Consider the following 20,997-nt stretch of genomic DNA (forward strand, 5'->3'; position numbering starts at 1 on the left):
ATATTAAGTCAAGAATATTAGATGTGGAACCTTGTACACGTGTGGGTTGATTGATTACTTGCGATAGTTTGAAGTTCAGCATAATATCAATGATAAGTTCTGAGCAAGGAGAATTAAATTCTAGGGTCTGCCAGTTCATGTCGGGAAGATTGAAGTCGCCAAGTAATATTAATCTGGACCCAAAAACATTACGACGCATGTAATTGTATAAAAATTTTATACCATCGTGATCTGAAGAGGGACTTCGGTAAACAGATCTCACAATAATGTTACATGAGCCAAGAAAAAGTTTGCAAAAAACAGCCTCGACGTCGTCAACTTTCTGCAAGATTGTGTAAGGTATTTTGTTTTTGACTAAGCTTTTTTCACAAAAAAAAAGCAAATTGAATCGTTAAGCGATGACCTCAACGAGGCGCGACCATAACGAAATGAGGGATTCACGAAGCACCCTGAAGCTGCCCGTTTAATTTCTTATTCATGAGTGCAATACGGCAGCTTTAACGATTGTGAACATCCTAAGAAAGCGGTAGAGGAACTGATGTTGCTAAATAATATATGCATCAATTTCCTGAAAACATCCTCGCCCGAAATAGGTTCCTTCTTTTATTCACGTTTTGTAAAACCCGTTTCTGCTGTATATTCAAAGCAGAAAAGGGGAAATTTTAATACGCGTTGTTCGATTAGTGAGTATTAGCCGTGACCTTTTCGAAAAGAGATTCATTTCCTGTCAATCGTTAACGCGAAGAGTGGAAATCTGGTACTACAGCTGGCAGCGAAAAATTAAAGCTTCCACGTCAGCCTATGCTTGCTCAGTGCGGCTTTCAAGTGGCTGTGCTTAGAGGATTAGCTGTGGAACAATTGTTTGCACTGACGCCAATGAACCTTGCTTTACTATTTACACTGTTTCTCCACCAGGGCCTTCTTGTAAAGTGAGTATCCTAAGTGTTTGCTAACAAGCAAAAAAGTTTTCAATCAATCTGCAGTGCTCTAGAAATATTGTTTCATCTTCCAAGCTTTTTAATTAGCACTCTTTCAATTGATATTTTACATACGGCAATGAGAGCGGCCTGCTTCGAGTAGTGCGAGAGGTCGACTTACAGCGCGAAGGTCGACAGCATGGCAAGCAACGAGCAACAGCTTGAAGAACCGTGAACACGAAGCTACACTCCCATCCCTCCTAACTCCCTACTTACCCAAACAGCGGCCGAGAGCCATCCCTTACTTCAAATAAAGGCTTCATTCATTCATCCAATAATTAATTAATTCATTCATTCATTTGCGAACGGGGGAGCTGCCGTAGAGAATGTGCATGTTAATTAGGGTGCTGATTAATTATGGCACTAATATGCTATCCTAACCTCCGAAGATCACAATTTGTGTGTGCAAAAGGTGTTTCCATTTGTTTTGTTTGTTTTTTTCGGAATCTATATGTCCTCATCTTAGTGTGATAGGTGGTTTCGAAGGCGATTTTATGTAAATTTTACTGGCGTAATATAATTCGAAACATAGTTTTATATGTGCAGTGGATTAACCATAAGACCTAAAAAGAGGCCGGCAGCGTTGTGAAGGCGGTAAGTTCCGGAAAGCCCGCAAAGATAGCTTTTGCGTAGCTGGGAGACAATTTAGATTTTATTGTGTCGTTGTTAAAAATACAAGGGAACAGTAGTTTAAGCGGGAATACCAGTGAATAATATTGCCACGTGCCTAGCGCCGCGCGACAGCCGTGTTTGGTGCCGACGACGACGAAGGGTCGTTGTTGGCACGAGCGGCGCGCTGGTGCTGGACTCTGTGATCGGAACGACAAGCCGACCTTATTCTCTGGTCCTCGGCTACGTGTATCTTCACGGCTCCCTGTGACTTCAGTCGTGACAATATATTTGCCGTTTTATTGACACCGGGAGATAGCAACAATCTGTTTGAGATGCTAACAGCTCGTCAAAGATCACTACGAAACTGATCTACGCGCGATTTTCAGTATAAGTTTTCTTGAAACAGAACACCAAGAAAACGAATTTGTGAGCACTGCTGTAGCTGAGTGTTTTCAAACTTTAAGGTTAGATTATCAGGAGCTTTTCTGAACCTTTTGTCGTAAAGGTAACGTATGCATCCTATAGGGGGTATTCACGCGACGTCACAGCTGACGTCAGTATGCAGTCGATGCCATATTTGTGTCCTGTTCGGACTAGTACTAGTACGGGGCAGTGGTTAGCTAAACTGTTCGTGCACATCCGTTTGCTCTGCCACTCTGCCTCATGCCAGCACCGTTGTTATGAAAACTCAATCGGTATTATGAGTGACAGTTTGATTTATCAGCAAAGTGTGCGCGATGCGGACAGAGACCTGTACGAAACAAAACTTTGGTACCTACCCGTGTGCAGTCGATATGCGCGACTGCACGGTAAGCGTCGGCCTGTGCCCACGCATAGATATGTGCGACATTCATGAATTCCTTGTCCTACGGACGAGCTTCGTCACAAGAAACCAATCGCAAGCCTACTGGCCACTCGAAGAATGCAACTACGTTACAAGCGGCTGGGTTAAGAGCCGCGGTTGAAGCAGACGAACTCGCTCTTTGTGTAATTACGTGCGTGCCGTCCAACGTTTATACCAACTAAACCGCTGAGTTTTTGTAGCTGATATTCTGCATAGAAATGACATTTGGTAGTCAGTATCTTTTATACAAAGCTTGTTTGATGTACTTGCCTCAATCGATCAAAAGAAGTCGGATGTTTGCATCGTCTGTGGCGGTAAGGAAGCAAAAGAAACCGCTGCCACAGGCCACAGCGATGACACCGGTGGCGTCACCTTGTTGCCTTGCGGGCTCGAAATAACTTTTTGCAACAAAACTCTTGAAATACAGCGCAGTTTTGGCCAAGCTAAACTTGATTTGTTATTAGAGATGAATAAGTTTGTGAAGTTCTTCAAACCTTCTGCAAAACAACTGTGCCCGTCTACGTTCCTCGCGGTCTGCTTTGATTAGCAGACGACACAGACGATGCGAACATCCTACTTCTGATCGAATGAGGCAAGTAGAAGACAAACACAAAATTTAGCGGGCCCTCTTTGAAGGATTTTATTGCAGCAAAACACGGCTAGGAGGTGTTGGCGGCGCGCTGCATGCATGCGCATGACTGGAAGCGATACCGCGCTGCTCTTTTACCGGGAATATGTCTTCCGAGTGCGTGAAGAACAGTCGTGCACGGATAGTGACAAGAGCTGGCTGCTGGGGCACATCCGGAAGATTCCAGTCCAGCCCATTTTGACATACATTTCTCATATTATATGATACTTGTGCGGTTGAACCGTGCCAGCCATACGTGACGTCGCATCTCGGTGAGGTATCTCGTTCGAGTGGAGTTGTTCGTGTGTACTTCCGGAACCTGAAAATGCCGAGGTCGTTCGCGCAGCTCTTCAGCTTCCTTTGTTTACACTGTGCACGCGTCTATTACAGTCTACGACAGCTCAATAAACAACATATTGCTGCGGATGCCACTGATTGTAGAACCGCACGACAGCACTTGATACGTACGTTCGCCCTGTTCGTTCCGTGGACACAAAAATGGCCGACTGCGCCTCAATTACCCACAATACACCGCGCACAGCGCGTCAGTGAATACCCCCTATAGCCCCCAGTGCTATCCGCACTTATATCCTCCAGCAGAACGATAACTCTGCCACCTTAGTAGCAACCCAGAAGTTGGCCAGAACGTATACGTCACTCGAAGGTTCGTATCCCGCAGCGCATTGAAATTGAGAGTATCATACGTACGCCCCTGAGCTTTCCAGCCTGTGCACATTCTGCAGCATTCCTGCCGATCCTATTTTTGCAATGTCTCGTTTCATGAATGCTAGTGATGCTAGCGTTCTTTAAACAAGTGAGGTGTATCTCCAACGTCGCACATATGCGCTTCGTATCTCCCTGTGCGGTACCCCTCAGCTGCGGTCTTACTCGCACACAGGAAGTTACGCTTATGTGGATGGAGATGGGCTAGCCTTTATTCCTGCCGCAATGTGCAAATGGTCCCAATGCCCATAATTATATCCCCGCGCTGGGTGCCCTGTGTGCAATTATCGAAACGCGGAGACATGGGCAACCCCGGGGGTTTTGTCGGCGCTGAAGCCACAAGAATCTGACCATTGAAAGCAAATGGCCTTCCGCCGTATAACTTCTTCTCATACACTTTTTCACACAGGGGCAACATCATCGCTGGCACGTAGGCTTCATGAGAACACCAAACATCTTTATAGCCCAGTTCTTAGGTACCTGTAAGTGTATACGCGTCGTTGGTGTCATTTTTGGTGGTGTTGTCGGCCTTGTGGGCTTACTCAACGTAACGGGCACCTGCCAGCTGTGGCATATAGGAGGAGGGCGAAGTGCTACCCGCCACAGCGGAGGAAAAAGTCAGTCAACTTTTGTGTGAGACGAAAGCGTAGAAAGACGAAGCACAAAGATGGTTGCATCGGAAAGAGCACAGATGACGGCTAACGTAGAAGAAGAAAATTATGGCTACGGCTCATGTATTGGCAACCTGAGGGTTGAAGTACAATGAGAAAAAGCTGAAGGATGACTAGCGTGGGAGAAGAAGGTTGTGCGGAATGAACTGGAGGTGGGAATGAAACAATGCGAAGGGAAATGCAGCTGAACAGCGAGGAGGGCAGCGGGGGAATACGGGCAACAGGGATGGGAACGTGAAGTGGCATGACGAGTAGGACGTCGTAGTGAAGGCAGGAGAGAGCTGTCATTCTTACGTCGGCTGGCATCGTTTGTAGATCACTTTCAGTTCTGCGCCTAGGCCCACAGATGGCGCTGCGGTCGAAGTTTGTGCCACGCCGCCGGCGTGCCGATATGGCAGCACTACCGACGCTGCAGTAGCTGCGCGCATTTTTTGCTGTTTTTTTTATCAATATAACCCCTTTTCTATGTGAGTGTCTGTGCATTCTCGGCTGTACGGCAAATTTTACCCTGCAGTTCAGCGTGCGAACAGGCATTCCTCATGAATTATTAATCGATGGCCGTCAAAGCACCATGCGCTGCCGGACGTTATTTCTCAAGCGAAAAATTTTGATAATAAACACTCTCAGTGGGTAGATGCTGTCTTTCACTTATCCTTTTTTTTTTAGAATGCGATAGGGATTAGCAACCATATTTCAGTGGATTTCATGCCATAATGCTCCAGTAGGTACCGACGTAATAGAGAGGAGGGACATAATTGTCTCTTCTCCTCATCGAAAATGACAGCCTTTACCGATGATGTACCCTATCAAGAAACGGGACTAGGGATAAGTCTGGGCAGCTCCCGACTCCCTGTGATCCCAGGATGGAAGCCGCTAGAGTTGGAGATGACCACTCCTCGTAGCGGCAACTAAGAGTCTGTTCACCCGCCGGTGCAGTCCAGGGATGGGCTGTGCCGGCTAAGTCTCTATGTAAGGATGCCGCAGGGGAATGCCCGCTGACTAAGGTCATCAGGAGTAGGGGCAACCCTGTGTAACCCAGCCCGCAAGGATGCTTTGGGGCGCTAGACTGTCTTCACTCATCCTCCGGTGAAAACCAGGGACGTCCTGAGAAACGCTGAGGCCTGCGGACGTCTCAGTAGGTTAAGAGAGTGAAGACGAAGCGAAAGCAGAAGTGGTGCAAGCACCCTTTGAGAGTCTGCCGGTAGCACCGCTGTGAGACCATAGGGGTGGGGGATGAAGCCTCCACTCGCGCTTCCGGAACGTAGGCGGTAGGCCCTAAACAGTTCTTGCAATAGGGCCGGCGTCCAAACCAAGACGCTTACCAAAACCTTGTAGAATCGGGCTCTCGCGTGGAGCGGAGCACGAAGAGAGTTACCGAAGTCGGGGACGCGAAGGCGTCTGGCAGGGGTGGACGTCATGGAAGTGCACCACGGGTGTTGCGATCCCGCCTGCCCGAGCATTTGGGTGCGACCCACAACACCACCAATGCGGTGGCAGTAGTTGACAAGTCCGCCACGCGCAGGTGGGAGAGCTGTCAGGATTCGTTTTACAGCTCGACGATGACCAGACGTAAACTGGTACAAGAGTGGTCCCTGGCGTGGGTGTCCGTCATTTACGGGACTTAGCTCTTGGGGAGGGGCTCGGCCTGGGTGATTCCATGTAAGTACTGGGGATACTGTTTGGCGAGCTAAACCCTTCTTAGACCGAAGCGTGGCCTTATGGTAGAGCATCCGCCTCGTGTTCGGGAGGTACCAGGCTCGATCCCTGGTACCCACCGGCTTTTCAATGGGTACAAGTTTTCTCCCGGCCTGGTGCTCTGTTCTTTGCGGTGAAATGTTTGGGAAAGGGGTCATAGGTCTCAAATCGTTCCTCCGATGTGGCAGTGATCAGTTCCGCCATCGGACAATAATAAGTCCGCCTTGTGCGGCAAAAGCCCATTATGTGGCCATTTTTTGTCAACCCGACCTTTGCAGGTCATTAGTTTGTTCAAAACTTTAGGCACTCGAAGGAGTACAGCAGGGTTAGCAGAGCCACTTCCAAATGCACACCCCTGAGAGTCGGGCGCCGGGTCGAGGGACGCTTGTACCCATTTTACCGGTGGGTGTCCGGCGGCGGGTTTAGAACTGACTACCTCCCGCAGCCGAGACGGGCGCTCAAACCACTCGGCCACGACTGCGCCCAATGGCCATTTGTCTTGCAGTTGGGAGGTATTGGTTCCCCGAAGAGACCAAGTTTTTGCGAACATAAACGGTGTGCAACGCAAAGTTTTGGGAAGGTGATATTGTTAAATTCTATAAATATGCTATCACCAAAGAAGTGGGCAAAATTTAGCCGGAAGGATGGTCCCGCAAGCGTGATGCAGTCCCTAGCGTATTTTCTAATCATGTATTGCACTTCTGTCTATATCAAGAACAGCAAAAACGTAACAAAAGGGCAAAGTTACACACAGTGGCACAACACAAAGTCACGTGGGGAAGGTACCGAGTAAATCAGCAGAGCGGAATTTAATCAACTGGTGAAAAAAATTAGCAAAAAATTGGCTACTTAGAGATCGGCAGCTCTGGATGAAAATGACCATTGACTATATCGTAACCTCACTAAGCCCTATGACATCCCATTTCATACTTTCTAGTTCCTCTAATAGCACTGCTAAACTAGCTTCAATAGCTAGGGTTCTAACGTTAAACGTTGCCAGGGTCAGTTTCCAATGGCGGCCTGTCCAGCGGAGCAAGAAGTTCCTAGTACCCCCTGCTGCGTCACAGATCTGACCGCCGCCGTGGTCAGTTGTTCCGCAGGCGCTTGTGACTGAGGGCCGGGGTTTTATGGAACTTATCATGAGGTTGCGGCCAATTACTGCATCAGGGTGGCCATCCCCTGCTGTGGGGAGGGAGTGCGTTGCCGGAGGTGTTCACTGGCATCAGGTCGCACCCCAAACCTGTTTATACTTTAAAGGAACCAAGATGCGCTATAAAAAGACAGCCACAGGAAAAAGCCAAGGAGACAGACAGAGCGCTCTGTTTGCGCTCTGTCTGTCTCCTTGGCTTTTTCCTGTGGCTGTCTTTTTATAGCGCATCTTGGTTCCTTTAAAGCAAGGCTGTGGCTAAAGGTACGTCGGACGGACCCGATCAATGGTCTTAAAGGTACGTCCGACGGACCCGGTGCGTTTTTCTTCGGGATCCGTCCGACGGATCCGGGAAATATTTTTCAGAGGTACGGCGGACGGACCCGATCGGTAGGGTTCTTCCGACGGACCCAACGCATTTTTCTCCGATATGGGCCTTTGGATCCGTCGGGAAAGCCGGACTCAGATGTGGTTGTAGCAACAACATGGTAGCCATATGTAGCCAAATCGAAGTTGGTATGAGGTGTACGTGCGAGGTGTAAGTATGTACTACATACTGCATGCGTGAAATGTGAAATTACAAAGAATAGTACAGTGGCAAGAATAGTGCCTAGAATGGGTGATATACTACGTGATGGCATGATGATAGGTTTACGTGAGTTGGACCGCGGCAGGGTGGCAAGCACGACCAGAGCGCAAGCGCATGTAATCGCGGTGTTGACGGCCAGCCCGCGGCCCGCACGCCCGCTCATTTGGTCCTCGTTATCATGTGGATTAACGTCTACGACGGTCGTTATGTAGTTATGTAGTTTTGATTCTTCAAAGTTTCGTCACTTCCATCTGTGATGAGATGCGTCACGTAATGCATCGCTTTCTGCTCGCATTGAGGTTGGTGCTGCAAGTTCTACGTAGTACAAGCGGCGCAGAAAAAGCTGGGCACCGCCGGCGTGTCTCTAGCCCAAGCATCGAGTCATTCGTGTTTGTTGTACAACTGGAGGTGTGGTTTGTGCTTACCGTGAGATGCTGTGATTACGGATTACGTCCTACTAGAGTGCTGTGTGAGACTACGAAGAGTGCTGTGATGAGTGCGCCGATGTCCGGACGGACATCAGTGTGTCCGTTTATGATCGGCGATGTTGCACGTGCATGTCAGTGTTTATTAGGTGCAGTGGTAATTTATTTACACGCGCTGTGCAACAATCAGACGAAAATAAGTAATCGACAATTTGTTAGCCTGTACTACAGAGCTCAAAACTCGGAAAATGGGAATGCACGATGCACTTTTCGCATGTTGGAGTGGACCGAAAAATAAGTGCCCAGCCCACACCGCCGGGATGCGTATTACTACAGGTGAAATGGTTCAGGTTTCTGTAAAATAGCTGCCTGGCACAGCACCTTTCTAAATGTTCAGGCTTTGTACTATTGTTGAAGGCCACTTTATCATTAATAAAGGAACGAATATGCTTTATGTGTTAATGACTAATGCTTTTTCAACATATTATGTTCATTTTTTTTTTCGTTTTTCCTTAGTTTCCTTTGTTTTTCATGCTAGACAAACACAAATAGTACACTTTTAAACTTGTCAGTCCAAAGCTGAACATGAATATCTGCCATGCATGTGACAGCTTTAATGCTAGAAAGGTTGACATGTATAGCATGTATGTACACGCTGCGACATCTTAGTGGCACGTTAGGCTACTTGCCCCAAGGTCGTGATGTTTAATACCAGTGATGGCAGTCGCACTTTGGTGCAGGTGAAATGCAAATGCTTCTGTTTTCTGCAAGATGTCAATTCAAAGTACAAAGCCCAGGCAGTCAAATTAGTCTGGAGCTCTCCACTACGGTATTCTTCATAGCTACATATGTCACTTTAGGATGTGAAACCCTACATGCCACAGGTAGGCTGCATTGTTTTTTAGATTTTGTAACCTCTCATCTATGTTTTGCAACATTTGGCTAATTTTAGTTCCCAAACAGTTGCTAAAGATGATACCGAAGCAGTTCTTGGCATGGTTTGCTGCTTAGATTAATTTGCTAATTGCAGTTCTTTGAAACTTGCATCAATGCTGGACAGTTCAAATAGCAAGCAGTTGAATTACAGAAATGATGTGGATCATGCATTTCTGTTCTGACAAGTGGAAAGTAACTGTCCCCTCCTTGCATGCATAGGTGCCTTTAGACAAATACATACTCGGGTGTGTGATTGTGACGGATATCAAGGGTCAACAGAAGGCCATGTGGAGCCAGTGTGATATTCTTCATGAAGGCTAAAGTAAAATTGTACAACAGCTGCTGTACCATGCAGAAAAAAAAATGATCATTTAGTGTATGATTAACTGACCATGAATAGCATCTTACTCAGAGTATGATGTGATATATATCTGGTTTAGCATCCCAAAATAACTACGGCTATGAGGAACACAATAGTTGAGGGCTCCGGTATAATTTCGACCATCTGGGGTTCTTTTACATGCACTGACACCGCACGGTGCATGACGGCCTATTGTTTCGCCTCTATTGAAATGTCCCTGCTGTGGCTGGAACCAAATCTGCATCTTTGGGTTCAGCAGCCAAGCACTTTTACTGAGCCAGCACAACTGGGCCAAGTATCAAAATGCATGCCATTACATTTCCTTCTAGCCGGTGGTTTTCTTCACAGAACTAATGTATACAAGGAAAAGTAAACAGCAAGAAAACACTAGTTTTAGTGCACATTATATTCACATTTCAGCAAACATTCTCTAGGAAAAAATTTCTCATAATGTTTTCATGGAAACCATGAACAAAACAAAACAATGCACTTACTCCACTCGAATTATTAATGGGCAAGGTTGCATCTATGCTACTACACTGCACTTATCACAAAACCACAAGCCCCATCTGCTTTGGCCAATCACTTGATGGAACTAACGGAGACAGATGTCGCACACCACAGACTGGTCGTCTCGCAACATATCTCTGCATATGTTGCATTTCAATTTCATGCCTTTCCACTTAGTTTCAACTGTTGCCAGCATTACTAGTCACCCATCTTTTCTGAAATTCCTTTTTACGCTGTTGGGATCAGCATCCTTGTTAACGATGGTCTCTGGCATTTTAGATGCTATCATTTTCACATCTTCCTCATCTGGAAGAACGAAGGAAATGACAAGCTTTGAGCAGACAAAAAATTAGGGAGACTCCTAATCTCCACCTGTAAGGGTATGGTGTGCCAGCGTTAATGGTTCTTGTCTGCAGATCCCACTGTGGATTCTCGTTAATTTACATGCCCTTTGCTACAAACATTACTACTAATTCCTTAATTCATGTCTCTGTTATCTCAGATATACTCATTAGCATACGGTCGTAGGCTGCCCTGTTAGGTGATAGACAACCTGGCATAGACCTCTGTAAGCCTCAACCTTTCTTAATTGGAGCTGAAACGTTGAAGCTGAAATATTTCAAATATAACTTTAAGCTTGGCTTAACAGCTCCTGCCATGTCGTGTGGCCTCGTGACATTTGGCTCGTGGCACTTTTGGCTTGTGCACAGGGGTCATCTGTTAAACACTGGTTAACATGCATGAAAAATACATTTTCACACAAACTGGTGGCAAATGGTCAAGTGGTGCACTGCAGATTCTGAAATGTATACCTATATTCATGCAAGGATCGCATCATCACATAACATGATCAAGAGTTCTATCAGTACCTGTAGTTACATAGCATTTCAATGCCCATTAAAGGACCACCTCAGACAATGGTTGTTGTTATCTCAAGACCTGTTCTAACAGCGTACTGACGCCATTCCACTGAGCGATGGACATGTATATGCATACCCTAGATAGCTCATGATTGTGGATCTCATTTATTTCTATGACTTCCAAGGAGTTCCTGTCGTCAGAAACTTTATGAAATCGGGACAGTAGTCTTGAAAGGTGATGAAAAGAAATAACCAGGTTACCTTGACGCAATGCTAAATTACAGAGGGTGAATATGCTGCATGAAGATACCAAGAAGCTTGTACAAAGAAAAGTGAGAGTGAAATGGCAGGATTTTTGAAACATTGAAATAAACTACAAACTATACTTGTCAAACCTGTCATTAAGGAATGGAAATCATGCAGTAATCAAAAACACAACATGGAGGTCATTTTAGGTCATCTTCACAAAACACATACCCAAACCTCACACACAGCTTCATACTTATGAAAGAGGGCAAACCAATATGCAAGGAGTGTGGAGATGAACTAACAATAAACCATATCTTACACATGCACCAGAGTCGAGAAAAGAGGAAACATTTTGTACAATTTCCAACAGATCCATTTCCATCCCAGCATGATCCTAGGAGAGACGTGCAAATTTCCTGCATTTTTGGTTTCCTAAAATGTTCCTAAACAAGCTACATCCTAAAGAACATTTTAGTCATTACACACAAAATAAATACATTAAACCTTGTTCTTGGTGCATGGCAGCATTAGTCGCTTAGGCACCATAAAAATCAACACAATGCTGTAAGGTATACCTTGGTTAGCTATGTTATATGAGACAAGCTTTCGGCCTGGTGTGGTCCTTATTCACGTGACAGCGCTGTCATGAGGGTCTATGTCCCAGCGATCGGAAAGTGACCTATTCCAATAATTTTACAAACTGAAGGTGATTGTACAGATTTCTAAAGACTGGAGTGCTCAACTGTTTTATCAACGTCCGCCTGCTTTGACAGCCTGGAGTGAAACTGTTGAAGAGAATACATTTTTGAACATTTAACGCGTTTCTGAAGGCGTTGCTTTCAATTACGGGGCCAACAAAAAGCAGGTGAATGTCAAACGCCGCCTAGATAGGCTTTCTAGCAAGACAGCGGTGTAGCGTGGAAAATCGCTCCGCCGATCCATCGCTGGCGCCGCTGACTTGAAAGGCGAACTGTTCAAACTTATATAGCTACTGACCACACCTGAAACACTGAATTGCGCATGATCAAGGCAGAATTTCTCTAACACTGAGCACTGGTAGCTATCGATTTCGCGCCCAATATTGTGAAAATCTGTCCTCTCTTCGATCATTGATACGTCCACGGTTGAACATTTATGCGCCTCGGGGTAGGCCAGCCGTGGGAACATGGATGCGTGGTTGTAGCAACGATCGCTTGCATGGCACACTCTGCAAAATTCCAAGAGTCAGCTTCTTCAACGAAATGTGCAGCGCACATTTTCTACCGCGTACCTAAGCCCGGCGATGCATGTATATCGATCCCGATCGTTTCAAAGCTGCGCGGCCGTTCAGTCGGGTCACGCTAACCTCGAGCATGCGGGGGTTTAAACTACATGTACGCAAACTTCAACGCCAAGAAAAAGATGCAGCCTAAGCACTTTAGTCTAGTAATCCCCTATATACCAAAGAACATTGCTGTTCACAGGGAATTCGGATCATTCACGCTTCCGGCTTTCCGGTTGTGCACTCTTGCGGTGCGGTGCAGTAGGTCTTCGCCTCGACGAGTCGATGTGCAGGCCTCTAGTAGATTCGGCATGTCTTCTGCCACGGCTCTGAGGTAGAATTTAAACGAAGAATTTAGCTAAAAACATCCTGTTTCCTCGGTCTGCATGTGAGGAACGAGCATAATGCCATTTCACATACATACTTTGGACTGCCGAATGTTCAGCTGCACGACGAGGTGTGTGTGTGTGTGTTGTGCCGGCGCTAGATCTTCAGAGGTCGATGCAGGACCTAAGACAGCGTAAATGCTAGGAATAGCTCGCTCGCATTACGGGCAGATCGAGGTGATAGTTTAGTGCGAAGCGAAAGCTGCTCGTGAATGTGCGTATCTCGATGCCAGCTGGTGGAGCTGGTGCAGTACGTAGCATATCGCCTGCAGCTATGTGCTTGACAGCGATGTTTGCCGAACACAACCCTAAGTGAAGACCGTGATCTATGTTAGAACGGATGCACTCTTCGTAGCACCTCATCGAGAGTCGCGGCTAGCTGATATCATAGAGGATGAGATCCATTCACGCGTAGCAAGCGGAATGGGGCCGCGTTCGACGTGCATATAGCCATGAGCCTGTATATCGACGTCCGCCGTATCTTTACGAGAATCGAATGGATCCGTCGGACGTACCTTTAGACACTTCGTTAAAGCAATGCACCAACTCGCCCAACAAGAAGTTCTTCTAAACTACCTGTTTATGCAATTCCATCGACACGCGGATTTTTCTTTTTAATCCGCGTGGAGAAATGCGCGGCACCGGGATTTGAGCCCCGGTCCTCTAGCATGCGAGGCGGATGTTCTACCGCTACGTCACCGCTGCACCCTGTTAACCGTGATAACCCGCCGCAATTATTTCCTGCTTAGAGCGGAATAGAGTTCTCCAACTGGGCGTCAATCAAAGGCTTCCTAACTGAGTTTTCAATCCCACGCTTCATAATCGAAAATCAAAAATACTTTTCAGCTTCGAGAATGGAAACTTAACTGATTTTATTGAATTTTCTTTCCAGAGCACCTCACAGCTTTAAGTCCCCGCGATACCATTTGCAGAATCGTTGCCTGCAACCGGTAAGATAGCATTTAATTGGTTTGTTACGTACTTATGTATGTTATGGCCGTACGGAACTTTAGAATGCTTAGTGCACGGGAGCAAACACGTTATGAAAGCTAAGTTGAGTTTTACGTTTGTACTGTTTAACACGGTAAACAGCGAATTAAAAACCCCACATTCCTGGTGCAGCATGATTGTTCGATAAACTGTGGCTACTGAAGAAGCAAGGTTTAATTATTCTAAGAGTTTAATTTTCTTCTCGTTAGTGCGCCCACCGAGGTCACACTTTCTTAGTGCATCTCGACCGTACAAAAAATTGAAATGGAAACAAACAGACGTAGCGACACTAATGGTGAGTTAGATATTCATGAGCTGCACAGCGAAAGTCCAAAGCAAACAAGTCCGAAACCAATGCCACCACGAGTACTCTGCCATGCAGCAGGAAGCTCACGGTTCAAGACGTTTTTTTGTACTGATATACAGGTCTCTCCTGCCGACTGACAGAGGTATAGAATCCCGGCTTTTAAAGATTACGCATTGGAGGAAACAAAACATCAGTTGCTAATTAAATAAGCCTATGTATGTATGTATGTATGTATGTATGTATGTATGTATGTATGTATGTATGTATGTATGTATGTATGTATGTATGTATGTATGTATGTATGTATGTATGTATGTATGTATGTATGTATGTATGTATGTATGTATGTATGTATGTATGTATGTATGTATGTAAAAAACGCCCAATTTTAAACGGGGGTGATAGTCATCACCGTACTCAACCTTTAATTTTTAAGTTTTTTAACTTCTATAATTCGTAAACTCTAACGACGTTCCTTTTAGACCTGGGTTATCTTTAAATATCCGTATTTAATTTCGATTTACCTTCCATGTGTCTCCTTCCTGCTATTTATCCGCCAATCTTCCAAACGTTTCTCGCTAAACTCTACCACCGATTCTTTCATGCTTCCTTTGCTACCTCTAAGTCCCAGGGCCTCGGCTAGAGTGACTATGTCCGCATCGACATCTGGATGGATACTGCCACCATTGTTTCTGGGTTTCTACCGCATATAGCAAAAGTTTCATCTGCTTGATTAGACTTCCTTCTGTAACTTCGGGTTTTAAGACATTTTCTAGCTTAAAAAAAAAAAAAAAAAAAAAAAAAAAGCTGCTGGTTCTTGAGTTTCATGGAAGGTTTTCTTTTTGATCTGAGTTTTCTATTTTCTATATATGTCTAGGCTCGGCTTCTCTTCCAATGAGTTATTCAGTTGTTCGGTGTTCTTTACCGGTTATTTAATGTTCTTTATTTCTCATTCCTGCTCTCCTACATACTGGTTAGTTATCTAGTCCTTTCCCGCCACTGTGTGTCAATGCCCTTTTGATATAAATATTTAAGTACTTTATCTGGCCACCTACTCTCATTCATTTTTCTGAGGCGTTCCTCGCAAAGTATTTTGCTCTGAGCCTCTCGTGCCTCGAAAGACGCCCAGCCCATGTCTCTCTGTACTGCTACGTTTGCTGTTGGCTACAAGTGGTAACCTTCCCACGGGTCTCTCATTTATTTCTAACCCCGACTGTTCTTCTAGCCTTATGCTCAAAACCGCGTTCCCGAAGGTAAGCCCTGGTACCATTATTCTTTTCCAAATACCTTTAAGTAATTCATATCTGTTGTACCACCATAATGCCCTGTGCTTCGTTTTCGTGGCATCCCTTTGTTCCTTTGTCCTGTTTGCCTGTTCATTTTTTTTATGTGTGCCTGTCCTTCATTTATTCATACCCCGACATATTTATATTCTGCCAGTCTTGGTGTCTCATTCCGTTGTATTCAAGCTTCGCATTAATAAAATCATTAAATACCACCAGACCCGACTTAATTTCGCTGAAGGTTAAGCCGGATGCATCTACCCCGTGTCCGCATATATTAAGCAACATTTGTAAATTTTCCTGGCTATTGGCTAAAATACTAATGCCGATCGTGTACATTAATCCCGGAAGCTCTTTTTGTACGTCCCTTACACCTAGCTTATACGAGAGATTAAAACCAATGTTGGTTTCTCGCAGACTCATTTCCGTATTCTTCGTATAAATTGTGAACAACAGCGGTGATAGCGGACATCCTTGTTTTTGTCATTTGCATATCTCGGCAGTAGACGTACTTAACCTCTCCCACGCAATCTCAATTTTATTACATCTGTATATTTCATTTAGTAATTCAATTACGTCTTTACCAATCCCTTCAGATCTGAGTATGTTCCACAGAAGCTCCCTGTTTACACTGTCGCATGCACCTGTATGTCCAAAAAGGCTAAATAGAGCGGGTTGCTTTCCGCCCTGGCTACTTCTATGCACTGGGGTGTTAGGAAAATGCTATGGTCTAGACGCCTACCTCTCCTGAAAACGTTCTGCAGCTCGCCCAGTACATGATTACTTTCTATCCATGCCTGCATTTTTAGTTTCACTTACTGCATTGCCAGCCTGTACGTAACTGAAGTTATCGTGATCGGTCTAAATGATTAAACGTTCTTCCTATTCCTTTTCCTTTATATCTTAAATTCATCCTACTCAGTCGCCAGCTGTCCGGAATTTCTTAGATAAAAGGTGCTCCCTGGCGATTGTTAGAGGTACTCAGTGCTGGAGTAAGATCCAACTTACCTATTATACTGAGTCAAAGTAATTAGGTCTCGACAAGAACCGCACAAACAGCGCCCCTACGTATTCTCTCGCTCTTATCAGCTCGACCTCATCTGACCACGTTGGCAGATAAACGCTATCACCGTAGGAAAACACCAAGCCCAGCTGGGACTCAAGCGAGGAATAGGAAATAGGGCAGAAGGTAGTGCTCACACATGAATATGTTTCGCGCCGAAGTGCCCCAGTCAAGAGCACGTGGCATACAAATAAGCAAAATTAGCCTAAGTGACGTATCGCAATGCGGTGCATGTGATATAACGTGTCAGAAGACAGAAGAACCCATTCTAGAACATGACTAAGCTGCATTAGCTAGTGAAAACGAGTTTTTGAATGTACAAACTCTGCTTTTTTTTCAAGCAACTGTAGCATCACCAGTAGTTGTGGATTTCATTATTGTCCAGTTTATAAATTAACATTTCCTTTTCTTATTCTTTTTTTTTTTTTCGCGGGTCAGTGTGATCCGAAGCTATTCGGAGCAGATTGCAAGTCGGGCTGTTTCTGCTTCGCGGAAGTTAACCGCCCTCACTTGGGAACGTGCTTCGACGGCCGCTTCCGACGACTTCCGGGATACCGACCTTACCCTGCTTTATCTGGTATTCCGCACTTATCTTCCCTTTAAGATATTTCTTTTATTACAACACACGCCTCCAGCTTCCTCGTGCGCGAAAACTGGTGCGCTAAATGGCAAATGGTACTCAACCCTGATAAATCTGTAATCATGTCTGTTACCAGGAAGCAAAATGTTATGGTGTTTCCTTACTACATTGCAGGTAAACAAGTTAATAGGGTACAACAGCACAAGTATCTTGGTTTGACCTTCAGTTCTGACCTACGCTGGAATACGCACATAAATAATGTATGCTCTAAAGCATACAGGGTAATATGGGGGCTAGGTCGTAATATCCGCCGCGCTGCTCCCGATATAAAAATACTCACTTATAGGACCCTGGTAAGACCGGTACTTGAATACGGGAAAATTATGTTGGGGACCCCTACACCGCATCTAACAAAACAAAAATTGAAAACGTGCAAAGATTTGCTTCCCGTTTTGTCTACAATATATACCGAAGAACCAACTCACCAACCGAATTGTGCAAATCAGCCAACCTCGAAAAACTAGAATGCCGCACTAAGAAAGGCTGAAGTATACCTCTTTCTTCTAATCCATGGTCACTTTAAGATTAACACATCACACTATTTTGCAATAAACCCCGATGAGTCATCAAGACATGGGCATAGTATGTATATTCCTGTGCCGCTTTCTCATAATGATTATTTTAAATACAGCTTTTTTCCTCGTGTGATTAAAGAGTAGAGCATGCTGCCTGACTGCATTGTAAAAAGTAATACTCAGATGCCTTTCTTCAAAGCCTCAAAACATACTTTGAACAAAACGCGCCTATATAAAAGTTGTCCCTCTGTATAATCTGTTTCCCTTGGTTTCTTTTGCTGTATTATTTGACGTTCTGTTTTACGTCCACTGTATTTGCTTGTATTTTTGTGTCGGACTTTTGTAGTTATTGAAATGTACTCCTTTTTTTTGTGTGAATTTTGTTTATTTCCACTCCTGTAATAGCCTGCATAGGCTGACAGTATTAATAAATGAAATGAAATGAAATGTTTTATTAGTGTGGGTTAACACTGCTGAAGAAGGGGCCAGCCTTCACAAGTCACAACACAGACTCCGAACTTAGGCACTAACCGCTCTCATGGTTATGAATTGCTCATAAGGGCAGTGAAGTCTTTCCCAAACTTCACGTTAGCGCAGCCACGTTTGCGTGCATAATGCGGATTCATTAGATTTCTTTAGGTTCTTTCTGTTTTCCAAGCTTTAGGACTAATCATGTGCTTTTCTTAGACAACAACCTTCTGACACACACTAGTTATTGTATAAACGCTAACATATACTTAAAAAAATATATTTGGATTTAAAGTTGGTGTAAATATGAGGTGGTGAACGTTCCTACAAGGATTGTAAAAATATTGCTACAAAATAGCGAAGAGGCACTTCACGGGTGGGTATAGACCCATGAAAACAAGAACTTCCTGCATCATAAAAATAATATAAGATGCTGAATGGTTTCCTGCAATCCACTCAGCTCAAAAGAGTCTTTTTTTTGTTGTTGTTGTTGTGCTTGCTGCTCATCGCAAGTAAATTTTTTTCGTTCAGCCCCGTCTTGAAAACAATTTTCGTTGACAATATTTATCGCAGCACTGGAAATATATTTTTGAACACAATAAAACAAGAACTCAGACAGATATTCGAGCTAAGAAGGATAATGAAACTTCCATCCAATGTTTTTACAGTAAACAGCGCATATGTAGTAGGCTTCGTACAATACATTTATTTACTTTATAGAGACATTTCAACAGTTGTATGCACGAAACCTTATGCGGTGCACGGCTGTAGTTAATCAGCGTAAAAAAAAAAAAAGAAACTTCGTTTTGAGTGTGTAATTTACCTCGCCAATTCTTTTTTTTTTTAATTGTTTTGCATAGAGGTTCATGTTTTTCTTTTCTTGCTAGCCTGTATATTGAATGTTGATGATGATGGTGCAAAATATCTCCGCAGTCGGCATACTGACTGATGGGATGTGTATTCTGTACAGCTTGAGCAATGCAGTTATTTGTTGTTTTACCTGCCTATAGATATCGACTGCTTTTCTAAGCAATACGAGACGCCAAAGCTAGCAAAGTAGACATAAAATTAAAACCGCTCAATTTCCTTTATAGGCGGCGCAGTTTTACTTCCGGGATGAGTTCCATCACCGAAGGCCCAAGACGGGACGAGATGGATGGATGGGGGCGCAATATCAAGGGCTCAGAACTCATATTTGCGAAAATACCCGGAGCCACTCTCACGCTAGCCGGTGGCACGTCCATGTAATTGTCATTTTATGGCATTTGGCTGTCGACAAGTGCCTCAATTTAAGGAGTGATAAGCAATGTTTCAGCCGAAGCATGGACGCAGCTTGTGGCGTCTAAACATTTCTGTTCGCTGTTCTCCACTTTCTTTCACATTTTTATTCGAGCGCTTTGGTAAAAAGGCAGTTGTGGAGGCACGAACGTATTTCGATAAACCGATTACATTGCGTGCCGCCGTATTTCGATTGGAATAAAGAATTGATTTGCAGCACGATGATTCCTAAGTTGACATTAGGTTGTACTTTTTTCGATTTCCTGGTCACATATATATAGGGTATGTGCAACTCGTTCCGAGGGACACATCAAGCTGTGCAGAGCTCAAAGGATTGTACAGACTAAAATATAGCCATGGTGCAGAGCTCAAAGAATTGTACGGAATAAATTCCTACTGTACGTACGGGACGCAGTGTATTTTTTGGCGTTTTACTGCGGCAAGAAAGGCCACGGTATCAAATTATAAGATGCGACAGCATCAGAAAGACGGCGGTTCTGGATAATACATGGTTCTTTACACCTGTCTGGGTTCCGTACGTCATGCAAAATGGTCAGAGGAATATTTGAATATCTGAAATTTTCTACACTGAGTGATACAAAAAAATAGTAGGGGAAGTATACACAAAATGTACCAAGAACATAAAACCAAAGTCGTAACACTGACAATATCCACATCTTATTCTGCGATAAAGGCACAACTGCACATAAATAACAAAAAAATGCAACTTTGATACAGAAAATACATCCGATGGAAAAAAATAACGCTTTTAAAGCTCAACGCTAAATCGATTAATACAATAGTGTGCGCAACACACACACACACACACACACACACACACACACACACGCACGCACACATACACACACACACACACACACACACACACACACACACACACACACACACACACACACACACACACACACACACACACACACACACACACACACACACACACACACACACACACACACACACACACACACACACACACACACATCCTGTTGTGTCGGTCAAAGCAGTTTTTAAACCGCCTGCTGAAGGGACCAGTTCGCCTATTGTTTTAATGGGATCTTTATCCTTGCATTCAAGCTCAGCTAGCTCATATTTTACGCTCCGTTCTCTGCAATTTATTCTCACCTTTTCTAGTGTGCAGTGCATAGGTCTGTGATCAACATTTTGCTTCATTATCATCTAGACCAGTTACGAAATTTTGGCTGCCTTTTCGTGTCTCTGTATACATGTTTGTCGCAAGCTTCCACTTAAAACCTGGTCTAGTCTCGATGATCCGTCGCAGTGCTGGAAAAGATGTGCATTGCAGTCATGTTTTAAAATTTCTGATTTCTAAATGGGTTTTGGGGGATATTTTGTCTATGTCGGAAGCAGTATTGTTTCCCCATATCACAACACTGAACATGTGATAAAATAATTGAAAAATCAACAAGTGTTCCGAACTTCCATGGTGTGGTAGACGTAGCCGGTATAACAAGCAAAACTGTTTATTTATACATCAGGTAATGGAGCCCGTTTTCGCTCTGCTTGGCGCGGTCGCCCATGCCGAGGTCTCCCGGCGGTC

General features: G+C 44.4%; 1 protein-coding gene across 1 annotated transcript; it reads left to right on the forward strand.

Moving 5' to 3' along the window:
• Window positions 1–727: 727 nt before the first annotated feature.
• On the forward strand, window positions 728–19,511 carry LOC146178839 (uncharacterized). Its single transcript, XM_084579806.1, has 4 exons — window positions 728–929; window positions 13,767–13,824; window positions 16,956–17,094; window positions 19,235–19,511. The coding sequence occupies exons 1-4, from the start codon at window positions 802–804 to the stop codon at window positions 19,258–19,260; spliced, it is 351 nt and encodes a 116-aa protein (XP_084435932.1). The 5' UTR covers window positions 728–801; the 3' UTR covers window positions 19,261–19,511.
• The last annotated feature ends 1,486 nt before the right edge of the window (window positions 19,512–20,997 follow it).

Source organism: Amblyomma maculatum, chromosome 9 (genome assembly GCF_055883805.1).
Source record: "Amblyomma maculatum isolate TAMU_Amacu chromosome 9, ASM5588380v1, whole genome shotgun sequence".
NCBI classification, from domain to species: Eukaryota; Metazoa; Arthropoda; class Arachnida; order Ixodida; family Ixodidae; genus Amblyomma; species Amblyomma maculatum.

Bases quoted from the DNA above. Each gene is read 5' to 3' on its own strand.
- LOC146178839 (XM_084579806.1), top strand. From the start codon at position 802: ATGCTTGCTCAGTGCGGCTTTCAAGTGGCTGTGCTTAGAGGATTAGCT. The intron at 13,825-16,955 runs GTAAGATAGCAT...TTCGCGGGTCAG, and splicing joins AGAATCGTTGCCTGCAACCG to TGTGATCCGAAGCTATTCGG. The intron at 17,095-19,234 runs GTATTCCGCACT...TTTCCTTTATAG, and splicing joins ACCTTACCCTGCTTTATCTG to GCGGCGCAGTTTTACTTCCG.